Genomic DNA, 15,715 nt, shown 5'->3' with positions numbered 1-15,715 from the left:
TGGGGCTGATGCAGAAAACAGGCAGCCTGCATCTTCTCCTTCTCTCTCCCTTGGGAACATTCAGCAATGCAGTCACCACATGGCAGATTTCCCCATGCAAACTCAGTTTCATTGACTGCTGCTTGCTGGGGCAGGGAAATTTGCAGTGTGGTGGCATCTAACTAAACATTACTAGGTGAGAGGGAAGGAAACTCAGGGCTGTTGTTTTTTACAGTAGCCACGCATCACCCATTACATTTTGCTCCAGCCAGAGGTGAAAGTCAAATGATATGAAAGCTCTGCTTGTGTGTTTGATCTATTATGACGGTTTCATATATGCACATCAGTGACCATTTATAGCAACAGTTATTGAGTGATGACACTGAGTATGTATGAATGCACCCTTATAACTTCCTTGTCCAACAGCCTTTACTGCCAGCCAGAGGTTTGCATCATTTTGTTCTCCGAGAAGATAATTTGATCAAGTCCTGCTGGCAAGGATCACTGTTCAGGAATACTTACAGCTGTCTTCTTCCTCTGTGAAAACGCTGACAACATAACAGGCATAGACGAAGCCCACCAGCTGGAAGGAAAAAAGAGCAAAGGAATTAATTAGCACATTTAATAATTCTCTAAGCAATGTGTGGCTTTGAAAAACACAAATATATGCTGCATATGTAAGACTTATTTGGGGGATTTTAAATAATTCTTTGCATTTGCAATCGTGTCTTCTTGCAGTTCTTGGACACTGAATCAGAGTTAGATGGCTGCAATGGATCATTTAATCAGCTCCTCTGCTTCAAGGCATAATGCCTGACATTCAGAGCAAGGATACATCAGTGCAGTGAGAAAGCAATCTAACAGGATTACCCAACTGCATCAGTGTAGTAGGGAAGGGACAATTTTGACACCCTCCTCTTCCTCAGGAAGCCCTCTGTGCCACCTGAAAATATATCTCAGATGGCTGCACAACCCTCAGAGACATATTTTTAGGTGGCACAAGGTCAAAAAAGGCTGCTTCCCTGCTGCACCAGAGCAGTTAATCTGCAGGTATGTCTATACTATACCTTTAAAGCCATTTCAGACCAATTTAAGAGTGGTCACAAAATGGAGGTCCAAATCTCCGAATTTTTCAGATCCGAATCGGGGGTGATTTGTTTTGTACCCGAATCTGGGCAATTGAGGACAGGAGTGAATTGTTTTGTCTACAAATCACCCAAATTGGCCATATGCGGGTACAAATCGTTTTGCACCCAAATCGTTTCACACATCCCTAGAGGTAACTTGCTTCACCCTACTGTATGGTACAGCCAGCCCTGCCTCTGAGCCTTCACTGTTTGGCACTAAGAAGTCTATATAAACCCTGAAGATTTGAAAGGAGGTTGGATTGTTTCAGCTCCCAGGCTAGTGTCTGGGATCTAAAGTAGCCCCTGAGAAGACCATCTCTGTCTTAGGAAAATGGTATTGGCTGACATTCAGAGCAAGAAAGTGTTGATGCAGCAAGAGGAGCAGACTTAATAGCACTTCTAGGGCACATCTAGACTATAAACTTAAACTGGTTTCAGTCCTGAAGAACGCAGGAAAATAGGAAGCTGTGCTATACTGAGTCAGACCCTTGGTCCCTCCAGTTCAATATTGTCTGCACTGACTGGCAGTGGCACTCCAAAGTTTTAGGCAGGAATCTCTCCCAACCATACCTGGAGATGCCAGGGAGTGAACCTGGGACCTTCTGGGTTGTTCGTTTTCTAAGAATCCTGAGCTTCTGGGAGAGATCCTGTGCCCTTACGGATAATTACTCTTTGCAACTTGGTCCCTTGGTTGAGATTCCACTCTCATTTCTACCAGAGAATCTACTCTCAGAACACCTCAGAAACAACAAAATCCAGTGCCCCATGGACTTGTGGGTTTGGGGGTGGTTGGCACCCTATGTGCACTACACCACCACTTGCTCTGGGCCACCCTGGTGCCCCCCAAGTGGAGTTAAGGGGCTGCTGAAATCCCCATTATTCCATATTCAGGAGAGGAGAGCTGGTCTTGTGGCAGCAAGCATGACTTGTCCCCGTAGCTAAGCAGGGTCCGCCCTGGTTGCATATGAATGGGAGACTTGATGTGTGAGCACTGTAAGATATTCCCCTCAGGGGATGGATCTGCTCTGGGGAGAGCAGAAGGTCCCAGGTTCCCTCCCTGGCAACATCTCCAAGATAGGACTGAGAGAGATTCTTGCCTGCAACCTTGGAGAAGCTGCTGTCAGTCTGTGAAGACAATACTGAGCTAGATAGACCAATGGTCTGACTCAGTATATGGCAGTTTCCTATGTTCCTATATGGGGGGGGGGAGCTTAAAGATGGGCAAACTTCAGAAATTCTTTAAAAATCACCCCTTTCACCAATTTATTTGAAATCTGGATGGTAGCAGGCACCCATTGGGGCACTACCACCCAACCCCTTTTCTGCCCCAAATCTGCCCCAAAGGCATGCAATCTTCAAAAATTCTTTTAAAATCACCCCTTTGCCCTATTCCTTTGAAATCTGGGTGGTAGCTTCCTTGCACCCATTGGGCACTACCACCCACCAGAACCCACTCTAGGCCACCCTGGTGCCCCCCACATGGAACTATAAGGTTGCTGAAACCACCATTATTCCCTATGGAAAAAAGCATAAAGATGTGTAAACTTCAAAAATTCTTTAAAAATCACCCCTTTGCCCAATTTCTTTGAAATTTGGGTGGTAGCTTCTACCCATTGGGCACCACCACACACCCCAGTCTTCCCCCCCTCCAGGACTCCCTTTTTGCCCCAAATCAATTCAGATTCGGATTCAGAAAATTTGTGTACAAATCGAATCTGGGGTGATTTGGGGGACAGATTCGGACCCAAAACAAATCAGGGGTGATTCGATTTGGGTACAAATAAAAATGAAAAAATCAATTTGTGCAAATCCCTAGTTACCTCTGCTGCTGTATTAGAAGTAAGAGATTTGGAGCCATCTTTCTGTAATTCTTCACCTCTGCTGTGGCTGGAAACATCACAGAGCTGGTCGCATCACCACTCTTGACAATCCAGCTCTATGGGTGGCTCCACTCTAGCCCAAGTATTTGCAGAAGTTTGTCCTCCACTCCCTGCTTTTCACTTCTGCTTCCTCTCCCTCCTCTGGGGTTACTAGGCATTTATTCCCTCTCTGTGGAGATCTGAACCAGACCAGGACACAGATTTTTAATGGTTCTGCTCTCTGCTTTCAAACTTATATCTCCACCTTTAAGGGTTAGTAACTTCTTTTAAGCTGATTTTCTCATGATGCTGAATATCAGTGCCTCTGCTTGAACAATGCAATCATCCGCTGCCCTGCCATTATTCAACGTAATTTGTTTTGTTTTGTCTATAGACACAAACTGCCAGCCTTCCAAGAGAAGAGCCACCTTCCTACCATTTTATCGTCAGCCTGAACTTCCCGGTGAGCACCAGACCCAAGAGAAATCCCATAAATGCTCTTGTCATGCCTGATGCTTGTAACTATTAACAAGAAACTCCAAAGAATCACCTTGGGTGAGGCAGCTTCTTCTTGCTAAACAATGTAAAACATTACTCAACTTCTCCTGAGCAGCACTGTCAGCAGAGACCTGCCAAGCTCAAATGCATTCCATAAGCCCTCCACAGAAACCTCATTATCCCTCCTTTTGTTCAGTGGTGTGATGTATGTTTCCCTTGTATTAAAAATGAATGGCTCCACTTTCTGGAGCCTCCTCATGGATCATTCTGTCTTCCTGCGGTGTGAGTAATTGTTAGATTCTAATTTATCATTAAAGCAGATTGAGTTCACAGTGGAAAACAAATAATTAAGACCAACAATAACCTCAGTAATATAGTTACCGTCTGATCGGTAGAAGCCAAAAAAACTAGCATGAGATTATCCTTGCACTAACCTTATGCAGAATAGCTGATCATTTTTGGCTTATCTCCCATGCTGTTGTTACTAGAAATCTGGATGCAAGGGTGTCAGGACCCAAGGCTGGGACTTTGAGACTAGTGTTTAAATGTTTTAGAGCCAATATGGCGTAGTAGTGGTTAGAGTGTTGGCCTAGGACCAGGAAGACCTGAGTTCAAATCCCCATTCAGCCATGAAACTCGCTGGGTGACTCTGGGCCAGTCATGTATCTCTCAGCCTAACCTACCTCACAGGGTTGTTGTGAGGATAAACCTAACCATGTGCACTGCTTTGGGCTCCTTGGAGGAAGAGCAGGATATAAAAATTAATTAATTAATTAATTAATTAATTAGTTAGTTAGTTAGTTAAACAAACAAACAAATAAATAAATGTTTGTTTTATTTAGCATATTTGTTAGCCGCCCACTACCAAAGTCTATAGGTGATTTAGAGCAATTTTTAAAAAACCACACACACACACACACACGAAATTTTAACAAGTAAAACATACAGATCACATACAGATCAAATTAAAATACTCACAAAAACTACTGCATAGCTAAAAAGCTTCGCTGAAGAGATGTGTCTTTAGATGTTTCCTAAAAGCCAACAGGGATGGAGCAGCTCTAATCTCAGCCAGAAGTGCGTTCCACAGCTCTGGGACAACTACAAAGATGGCTCGCCTTTGAGTAGGGATGTGCGAGCTGGTTCTAGATAGAACCACACAGGTTCAATGGTTTTAGGTAGAGCCCACACTTTAAAATAAATATTAGAGCCGGTTCTAGGTCAAACTGAAATGAGCTCGGTTCTAATAGAGCCAGTTCTAAGTGACTCGAATGGCTCAAGCTTCCATTTTGTGTAAGAAACAGACTGTCATCCATTTTGTTACACTTGTGTCACTTGGAGTGATTGGCTGTACTGCAGATCCCAATTGGCCAGATGTGTCTGGCCCTTTGAGTGGCTTTGAAAGCGTGTCACTCAGAGACACCTGTCACCGCATTGGCCAGGGGGGAGGGATAAGGGGGGTGCTCCAAGGAGGATTATTCAAAGTATATTTAAATACCACCTTGTGGTTTGGAATCTCTGTCTCTGTTGCTCGTTTCTGCTGCTTCTCTGTCTGCTGCTTGAGAGTGTCTGTGGAGCTACTACGGCTGCAGCTGCTGCTTTGGTTGCCTTGTCTTGCAGTCTGGTGGTCTCCAGAGAGAGATTTGTCTGACTCCTGCTTTCCCTCCCACCCACCCCACTTTTTATTTTATTTTTATACAATTTTTAATGATTGTGCATTCCCCCAGGGCGAACACAGAGTCAGGTGCCTAGAACCTCATTGCGCAGTGCATTGTGGGACCTCTGGAGGCCAGGCCCACCTCCAGAATGCCATGCAGTGTTCTGCAGCGCCTGTCGTGTGGGCATGTGCACCACACAGTTCATGACTCTGGCAGATCATCTGCGGGGGCCCTGCCTTCCCCCTGCCCTCCTTAGCCCAAAATCGGTCATGTAAACTACCTTCATATGTGGAAATGACCTTCTGATTTGTTTTAAACCCTTTATTTCTGTATTATGCTGCCACCGTCAAATTTAATCCTAATTTGGGTTTCTGTTACTAACTTTGGTATCGCGCCCAAGTACTGACATGGGGAGAAGTAAACAGACACAGTTGAAAAGGTTTTAAAGTTCCAGACCAAAGAAAAGTACTTTATTCTTGTACCATAGCTTCTGTGGTTTCTGATTTACTACAATGTAGGGTCAAATGCATAACGGTTTCTGAGACAACATAAGAACCTTAGAATTGGCAAGATTGTACACTAGCTCTGATACTTCAAACTGGTATTCAAACTCAGGTACTTATATAAGGTTGTATCCGTATTTCCACAAAGGTTTTCCTTTCAAGTTAATAAGGTGACTGTTTAGGAATAACAAGCTTCTGTAGACTCTCAACATTTTTACTGGGATACAAACCTCCTAGCTATATATCCTGTGTAATCAGCCACACACACCCAGCATTTACATGTGATAGTCAAGCTTGCTCTACAGAGGTCATGGCTGGAGTGTAAAACCTACCCAACAGCCTCCCAATTCCACCCTCAGTCATGCTCTAGAGACCCAAACCACAGATCCTCTCTCTAGCCCTAACCATCCCTATCTGAACTGTCAGGTAACTCCAACAGAATTTTAGAGCCACCTGTTCACTCCATTCCAAAGTCTCTCCCATAGGAATTCTCTCCAGAAGAGGTTCCTAAGTTTAAATTTATCTTGATTGACAGTGTTTACTAGCTAATCACCACAAACCGTCCTAGTGGAGATGCTTTCTTACCGCCTGAAAACTTTTATATAGCAATAGCAATAGCACTTACATTTATATACCGCTCTATAGCCAGAGCTCTCTAAGCGGTTTACAATGATTTAGCATATTGCCCCCAACATTCTGGGTACTCATTTTACCAACCTTGGAAGGATGGAAGGCTGAGTCAACCTTGAGCCCCTGGTCAGGATCGAACTTGTAACCTTCTGGTTACAGGGCGGCAGTTTTACCACTGCGCCACCAGGGGCTCAAAACATTTGAGGCTATTTAAAACATTTATATCCCGCTCTTTCTCCAAGGATCCCAGAGTGGTGTACATGGTTATGTTTATCCTAACAATAACCGTGTGAGGTAGGTTAGTCTGAGAGATACATGACTGGCCCAGAGTCACCCAGTGAGTTTCATGACTGAATGGGGATTTGAACTCAGGTCTTCCCGGTCCTAGTCCAACACTTACTGTTAGCATTTATTATCCTCCAAGAATTTCCTCCTTTAGAGCCAGTGAAGCTAGTGGCTGTGATTACATCTTGTGGCAGGTAATTCCATAAGTTAATGCTACATTGTGTCTGGGCAGAAGCTGTCAGTAAAAACTTGAATTCTTTGCACATTTAAAAATAAACAATCTACTGAACAAGCCAGCGGCAAGATCTGTAGACATAGTGGAACAAAGGAACCTCCAGGTTCTTCTGCAAGGTGATATTTTTTTTATCTATTTGTAAGATAACTTTAGAGTCTAGTAAGCCATTATAAAACATGTCAGTGAAATAGGATTAGATGCATCATACAAAAAAGGCACTAGGGCATGTAGGAAAATGTGGTGCCCCCATAATGGTGGGGCAGCATTCTATGGAACAGGAGTTATCAGCCTTGGGTCCCCAGATGTTGTTGTTGAAGTACAGCTCCAATCATCCCAAGCCACAGTGGTTGAAGGCATTGTACTTTAACTATATCTGGGGACTCAAGGTGGGAAACCCCTTCTGTAGACCAATGGGTAGAGAGGAAAGGAATAGCTACTGTGAGCAGCATATACTCCATGCTTAACTGCTCCAAGTCCACTAAAAAACATCATGCAAAGGGGAGCTGGGGAACACAGCAGCTGTGATAATGGGAGGTCAGGTCATTCACACAGTCAAAAACTGTGTTCTACCCAGGTTTGGGAGCTGTGTGTGCTCCCAATTTTTGGTTGTGTGGAAGCAAGGTAGGAGGAAAACTTGGGTAGAAGTGATTGTTTGGAAGCAAGGTAGTAAGCAAAGCTACCCAGGTTTTTCTCCTACCTTGCTTCCACACAATCACTTCTACCACCTACCTTGCTTCCACACAACTTAAAATTGGGAGCACACACAGCGTCCAAATCTGGGCAGAGCACCGTGTGACCTTGCAGTGTGTGAACAGCCTCACTGTCTGAATCCTTCATAACAGGACTTTCTAAAAAAAAAGTGCAACCAGAAACAAGCATGCAGTTTCAAAAAGAGTGCAGTTTCAAAAGAACGTTTGTGCAGTTGACACACTCAAACCATGCAGAAGCTGAATGTTGCTAGAGGATGTGAAAAGTGGCTGATGACAGTGAGAAAAGTCAAGTGAGTATTCCAAGCTCCTCTGGAACCCAGACCCTAATTAAGAGCCCCCATTTCTCCCCCCCCCCCACCACCACAAATGCTTCCCATAGACTCCAGTGCTACTCCCTACAGAATCTTCACCAGTGAATGTAATACTCTTCTCCAAAAATGCTGTCAAATTCCCAGTTCTGAGGATTTTCTCCCACTGTAGACATCTAAACATCATGGAATGTGACTCTAGGCAACAGAGGATATGTGCACAGACAAGAAAAATGCACAGGTGTGTGTGTGTTGTAGCAGTGCATGCTATGCAAGCAAACTACACTCACATACGATTGCACTGTTTCATACTGAAAGAATTTTTTGGAAGGGCTCATATGAGTCAGAAGGTGAAGATGAAGGCAAGGAAAGTCTTTGTAGAGTAATGCTTTGCCTGTGCAGGTATGCGCTTTGAGCTGGTGGAGGTGAAAGCGACTTCCGAAAAAATATTTGTGGTTCTGAAAGCAGCCATGGTGCGAAAAACAGTTTGTGCAATATGCTTTTGATTGATTGGTAATTTATTTACTTATTTGGTTTATAATCCACCACATCCCAAGAGCTCAAGGCAGGCAATATCAATAAGTATAACTAACTAACTAACTAAATAAATAAATAAATAAATACAGTCACAGCTGCAACCAATGAAAATGCAGAAGTGAGGCTTTCATGTACAACCTTCATCCGAGGAAGGAATGGCGGTGGAGTCAGCAATGACATGTCACGGTGCTGGTGGCGGAGGGGGCTGCAAAAGCTCCTTCCATGGGCCTGCATTTCAGGGGCTCTCTGAGAGTGCCCTGAAAGGGGCCGTAAATGGCCCAACCTGTCATTTGGGTGGCAGGAGGACCCACAGAAGGAGCTTTCACTGCCATCTCTGCCACCAGCGTCCTGTCATTGCTCATCCTCTCCGCCACCATGGGGTGGCTTAAGGTGGGGGGGGGAGGGCGTGGGGGGCACCTGAAGCAGCCAGTGGAGGGCCAGGAAAGAGCTTCACCACCTACTGCCATCCCGGATGGCAGGGGGTGTCTGGGGCAGGGGGAAGGCGGGGGAAGGAGCCCGATCGGTGGTGGTGCAGTGGTAGGGGAAGACAGGGAAAAATAGCATGCAGATGCTCTGCACCAGGCCAGCTAGTTACCACTAATCACCTTAACACTCTACATTGCTGGCCACTGAACCCCAACAAAGCAAAGTATCTTATACTGCTTTTGTGCCAGGACTCACCAGCAATCAGATCCAGAATCAATGAGATCTCCTCATCAGAAGAGGACCCACTCATGGCCCCCAGCGTGGATCAGTACCGTCGGAGACAGGGCCCTCTGAGTTAATTGCTGAAACTAGATCCCAGGACAACACCCCTATCTAGGTAACCTGCAAGATTGAGGGAGTTTTCAACACTTGTTGAAAGTGTGGACTCAATGCGCAGCAGCTGTGAAAAAGGCCAATTCCATGCTTGGAATCACTAAGAAGGGGATTGAAAATAAAACTGCTTACATCATAATGCCTTTGTGCAAATCTATGGTGCTGCTACATTTGGAGTACTGTGTACAGTTCTGGTCACTATATCCAAAAAGGACATTATGGAACCAGAGAAGGGTCAAAGAGGGCAACCAAGATGATCAGGGGCCTAGAGCACCTTCCTTACGAGGCATGGCTACAATACCTGGGGCTTCTTTATTTAGAAGAAAGACAACTGAGGGGAGACATGGAAGAGTTCTATAAAATTATGCATGGTGTGGAGAGAGAGAAATTTTTCTCACTCTCACATAACCTTAGAACCAGGGGTCATCCAATGAAACTGACTGCCAAGAAATTTAGAACCAACAAAATGAAGGACTTTTCCACACAATTAACCTATGGAATTCTCTGCTACAGGATGTGGTGACAGCTACCAGCCTGGATGACTTTAAGAAGGGCTTAGATAAATTCATGCAGGGAAAGTCTATCACTGGCTACTAGTCTGATGACTATAGGCCATTTCCAGCCTCAGAGGAAAGTTGCCTCTAAACAGAGGTGCACCTAAATAATTTTGGAGCCTGGACCTAAAGGCTTTTGGAGCCCGCACCCGCCCACCCAAACTGCATTTTAAATACATTTTAATACAACCACACCATCCGGGACAGACCATAAAGGATTGGGGGGGCCCCAGAGGGTGTGGAGGCCATGGACTTCAGCCCGGAAGTCCAGGGGTAAAAGTGCCTCGGCCTCAAAATACCAGAGGCAGGGGAGCAACAGCAGGAGAGAGGGCATGCACAAACCTGCCTGTGGGTTCCCCAGGGGCATCTGGTGGGCCACTGTGTGAAACAGGATGCTGGACTAGATCGGCCTTGGAACGGATCTAGTAGGGCTGTTCTTGTGTTTATATGAACCAACATAGCCCAGCTAGACTCCCCTCCAGCACTGCCAACTCTGGGTCCCCCACAGTGACCATTGGAGTCTCCAGAACAAAGATAGCAGTGAGTCCAAACCAGGTCTCAGAAGCAACAGAGTAGCCTCTCTTAGCTCTATGAGGCATCTTGGTTTGGAGTCCTACACAAGAGGAGAGATCCTAACCTTACTTATGGTCAAGGTCGGATCCCCTTTTGTACACCAGAAAGGGTGGGGGCAGGCTAACTGTCCACATAAGCCCTCGGTTGCTGCCTGGAAGCTTCTGGTACAACATCCTCTCGGACCCAGTTCCTAACTATAGCTGCCTTCTAGCTAGCTCCTCTCCTGCTTAGCACTGAATCCTTTAGCTGCTGACCTGCCTGAGAGATCTCCTGCCTTGCTTGGCAGACCAGACCAGAACAGGACATTTGGGAAGACAGCCAGACTTGGGTTTGGTGAGTCTCCAGAGGACGTATATTACAAACATTAGCTCTCCCCCACCCCAGTACTGCTTTATCTATGCATATGTCATCAGATGTGATCCAGTGTTTGGATCTTGACTTCTTCTGGGTGTTAGTGACCCGAGCTCTAAAAAGGAGCTAGAGATGAGAATTAGATACAGAAACCAGGAACCTTCACCACTTCAAAGAGGAAGCGCTGTTTCTCTTATTTTTATTGGCAAGATTTAACAGAATATCCTACTGTGTAATTGTTTGCCCATTGAATGAGTCTTCAGTTGAGTACCAAAATACATTAAGCAATGGACATACGATTAAAAATTTATCACTGCCCCAGAAATATGAACCCTGACTGCTGACTGTTATAGCTGCCTATGTCCTTGAAAAGGAAACAAGCAACCGAATCTTTCCATTTATTAATTCAGTCAGATTATTTATAGCTATCCCATGGGCTCTGGGTTGGGATAACAATAATTTCCCCCTTTCCCCCCAAAAGGAAAGACTAGCAATCTAATAGTCCAGAAGTTCTCAGACTTGGGTCCCCAGATGTTGTGGGATTACAACTCCCATCACTCAGTTATGGTTACTGAGGATGATGGATGTTGAAACAGAACAACATTTGGGGACCCACATTTGAGAACCCAGTAAAAGCCCAGTCCATGAAACATGGATAGTAGGATCACCATGGAGCAACTGGTCCATGTGGGTCATAACTAGAAGCTGATCTGCTTAAGTAAAATTACAGGAGCTTGTGAATCAGTAGGGTTATTTATGTACATTTTTAAGAATACAAGAATTGGCTTCGTGGAGCAGACCAAGATCTGTCTAGTCCAGAATTCTGTATTCTATTTATTTATTTAACATATTTGTAAACCGTCCAAAACGAATGTCTCTGGGCAGTTTACAATAAAACAATACAAATTTCAACAGAATAACCTTACAACAATTTAACATTTTAAAACAATGTTAGAAAGTTTTAAACCAGTATTTAATTAAAAGCCTGGGTGAACAGATGTATCTTTAAGGACTTTTTAAAAAGTTGTTAGAGATGGGGAGGCTCTTATTTCAGCAGGGAGTGTGTTCTAAAGCTCTGGGACAGCAACAGAGAAGGCCTGTCCTGAGTAGCCAACAGCTGAGCCAGTGGCAACTGCAGATGAACTTCTGATGATGATCTCAATGGGCGGTGGGGCTCATGGTGAAGAAGATGTTCTCTTAAAAACCCAGGGCTTAAACTGTTTAGGGCTGTATAGGTTATAACCAGCACCTTGTATTTTTACCCAGGAACATATTGGCAGCCAGTGTAGCTCTTTCAATACTGGAGAAATATGGTCTTTTATAGATGAGATAAAATCTTAGAGACCAACCTGGCCGCAGCATTCTGGACCAACTGCAGTTTCTGGACTATGGATAAAGGCAGCCCCACACAGAGCACATTGCAGTAGTCAAGTCTGGAGATTACCAGAATATGTACCATTGTTTTGAGGTCATTTGTCTCAAGAAAAGGACGCAGCTGGTGTATCAGCTGAAGCTGATAAAAGATACTTCTGGCCACTGCTTTAACCTGGAACACCAGGGAAGATCTAGAAGCAACCCCGGACTGCTTACCTGTTTCTTGTGGGGAAGTGTGACCCCATCCAGAAAAGGCAGATCAAACCCATCTCCTGAGTTCTGACCACACACAATAAGTACCTCTGCCTGATCTGGATTCAGTCTTAGTTTGTTATCCCATCACTGCCTCCAGGCAGGCATTTATGGATGATGTTGACATAGAGAAATAGATTTGGGTGTCATCAGCATACTGATAGCACCCTGCACCAAATCTCCTGATGATCTCTCCCAGTGGTTTCATGTAGAGGTTAAACAACATTGGAGACAATATGGAGCCCTGAGGGACATCATATGAAAGTTCAGATTTTGAAGAGCAACATTCTCCAAGGGGACACTATCTGGAATCTGCCCGAGAGGTAGGAGTGGAACCACTACAAAGCAGTGCCTCCCATCCCCAACCCACTCAGACACTCCAGAAGGATACTATGGTCAATAGTATCGAAAGCCAAGAGATCCAAAAGGACCAAGAGAGTCACACTCCCTCTGTCAATTCCTAATTGGAGATCATCCATCAGGCCTACCAAGGCAGTATCCATCTCATAACTCACCCAAAAGCCAGCTTGAAATGGATCTAGATAACTGTCTGGAGCTGGGAGGCTACCACCTTCTCAATTACCTTGCCCAGCCATGTAAGGTTGAAGACAGGCCTATGGTTGCTTAACTCTGAGTGATCCAATGCAGGCATCTTCAGAAGAGTTCTAATAATTGCCTCCCTAAGGCAAGGAGGCATCCTGCCTTCCTTCAGAGAAGCATTTTTATAATCTTTACCAGGCCTTCTACAAGAACACCCCCTGCCAGATAGTATAAGCAATGTTGGGGAAGGGTCAAGAGAACAGCAAGGGTAGGCCACACCATTCCAATCAGCTTATCCACATCCTCAGGAATCACAAACTGGAACTGATCCAGCTTAACTACATAAGAGGAGCCACTGGACACCTCTGCATCAAACACTGCAGTAATTGTGGAGTCTAAGTCTATGTCGGCCCAAATACAAGAGATTTCCCCCCACAAATAACTCATTGAACATGTCACAGTGGGTAATCAATGATTCCAGATTCTGATTCAAGGGAGGAGGGGCACATACTAGATCTCTCACAACCCTCAAAAACTCTGCCAGTTGTGAGCTTGTGGACACTACAGCCAGAAAAAAATGACTTCTTTGCCACATTTATCCCCTGAGCACAGATCTTCAAATGCAATCTGTCAGATTTGAGCTGAGTCTTTATCCACTTGCACTCCAGTTGTTTACCTCACCACTTCAGCCCCTGTAGTTCTTCTATATACAAGGGGTCAGTTTTGAAGCAGATTGGAGAGGACGCTTAGGACCAATCATGTCTATCTCCCTGGTGAGTTTGCTGTTTCAGTTCTCCACCAGGGGCATCAACAGGATCACCTGCAGAGCCAATACTAAATCCATCCAAGGTTTCTTGGAATCCTATTTGATCCAATAACCTTCTCAGGCAGACCATCCTAATGGGTCCCTCACCCCTGAGAAAGTGGGATGTGATCGTGAGTCCAACCACATGGTGGTCTGTCCATGACAATGTGGAAATCACAGGCCAAACAGATAGGAAGCCGAACAGATATGTCTGGAAACTCAGAGGTGGACATGAAGGTGATGACCAGCAATGAGTTCTCAAATGTCTACTGCCTCTAAATGAAGATTTCATTTAGCTATCATGGTTAACAGTCACTGACAGTGGTAACTTCATGAATAGTCTGAGCCAGATTTGTGCTCAGGTTGACTTAGAAATGCTTCCTTAGCTTCTGTCCCCAAGTGCCTGTCCTATACTTGTGATATACTGATGACATCTTCATCACCTGGACTCATAGGAGACAATTCACCAGGACTTCAAGAATTTTAGTCTCACCATTATCTTGAGCTTGAGCCACTCCATGCTGTGGATTCACTTTCTGGACATTACTGCACCACTACATGATGAAGATAAAAGCCCTGCATCAGAAACCCAGGGACCACTCCACATATCACGCTTCTAGCTTCCATGCAGAATGCACCACAAGATCCATTTTCGATAGTTAAGCACTCTGATACAAGCATGTATATGTCAGCACATCAAAGAGGGACTTGCTGGTTGAGAATTTACAGCAGTCAGGCATTCCTGACTATAATGACTTGCCTAGAAAGGGAGGTGGACAAAGCCAGACTGTTAACCAGGAATAACTTACTACAGGACAGACCCAAAAGTGAAAGTGAAGAACACCACTTGCCACCAACTGCAAGGGTTCCCAACTTCAGATGTTGGACTACAGCTCCCATCACTACCAGCTACAATGGCCAAAGGCCATTCCAAAATCTGATAACCCCTGACCTACAGCTCCCAGCTACAGCCACTCCAAAGTCCCATCAGTGACTCACAGCCCATCCTCAACAATGCCGCTTCCTTCTCTCTGGCCTTGGGTGGTAAGCCTGTCCTTGCTTCCAGTAAGCCCCCTCCCAATCTTAAACAGGTACCCACAAGTCTCCACAGACTGCATAAGTGTGACACATACTCAGGACCAGACCCTGCAGCAAAGTCAGATGCCAACTCTGTCCCCGTATCCATTAGACAGCTTTTTTTAAAAACAGGACTTCATAATGTCAGCCATACCAACTGGGGCTCATTCATCGATGTGATATATGTTCTCAGCTGCCAGCAATGCCCTTCTGCTATCTACATAGGACAAACAGGTCTGTTGCTATGCAAAAGAACGAAAAGACACAAATCTGACGTCAAGAATAGCAACCTCCAGAAACTACGGGGAGAACTTTGCAGTCTTCCAAGACTTTGCAGCTGACATGAAAGTCACTGTCCTACAATCAAAGGACTTCGAAGCAAGACTCCAGTTTGAATCTGCTAGCATTTACCAGAAGGGTTAGCCCTATTGGATGCACATGCTCAATGCACGTGGAATCTGAGTACCATGTATGCACATACAGATCTGTAAGCTCGTGCAGTCTTTGAATGCAGAAGCCCTTCAGGAGAGGAAGAGACCACCTACTTCCCAGAAGGCTAATGGTGAGAGCCTGCATTGCCATTGGGCTGCTGCTGCCTGTCTTGGGGGGAGATTTGTGGGACTGTGGCTGCTGCTGCTCTGTGGGGAGTTTGTCCAGCACGGGGACCAAGGGGCAGTTGGATGTTCCTGAGCATCACCCAGACTAGCCAACAGTGGGCCTATATAGGAGAGTTGCTGTAGGAGCAGAATGGCCGTTCAGTCCCCAAATAGCAAAGCAAAACCAGTTTGGTGAGAAAGCAGCAAAGCAAGAGATCTTGAGACAGTTCTTTAGTATTGAAGGACTACAAGGATGTATTTAGAACTTTCAAAATGATAGGAAAGCTGAGCTTAAGGCTGAAAGGGGAGAGAGACTAAAACAAACAGCCATCTCTGGAGAGACAAAATGGAGACTAACACTGGAAGAGGGGAGGAGTCCAGAACTATTATCCATGACCCTAACTCTTGTTGTAAACCACCCTGAGCCATTTTTGGAAGGGCGGTA

At 45.1% G+C, this 15,715-nt stretch overlaps 1 protein-coding gene across 2 annotated transcripts in view; it reads right to left on the bottom strand.

Annotated features, from left to right (window-relative positions):
* Positions 1–15,715, bottom strand: part of NKAIN4 (sodium/potassium transporting ATPase interacting 4) — a 142,924-nt gene that overhangs the window by 22,005 nt on the left and 105,204 nt on the right. For both annotated transcript variants that reach the window (XM_053250442.1, XM_053250443.1), the window contains exon 5: positions 502–562. In XM_053250442.1, the coding sequence (XP_053106417.1) occupies positions 502–562 (61 nt within the window). The remainder of the gene's footprint in view (positions 1–501; positions 563–15,715) is intronic.

This window comes from Hemicordylus capensis, chromosome 4 (assembly GCF_027244095.1).
Source record: "Hemicordylus capensis ecotype Gifberg chromosome 4, rHemCap1.1.pri, whole genome shotgun sequence".
Lineage (NCBI taxonomy): Eukaryota > Metazoa > Chordata > Lepidosauria > Squamata > Cordylidae > Hemicordylus > Hemicordylus capensis.
The sequence above is the reverse complement of the archived record's forward strand: the minus strand, read 5'-3'. Positions and strand labels throughout refer to the sequence as shown.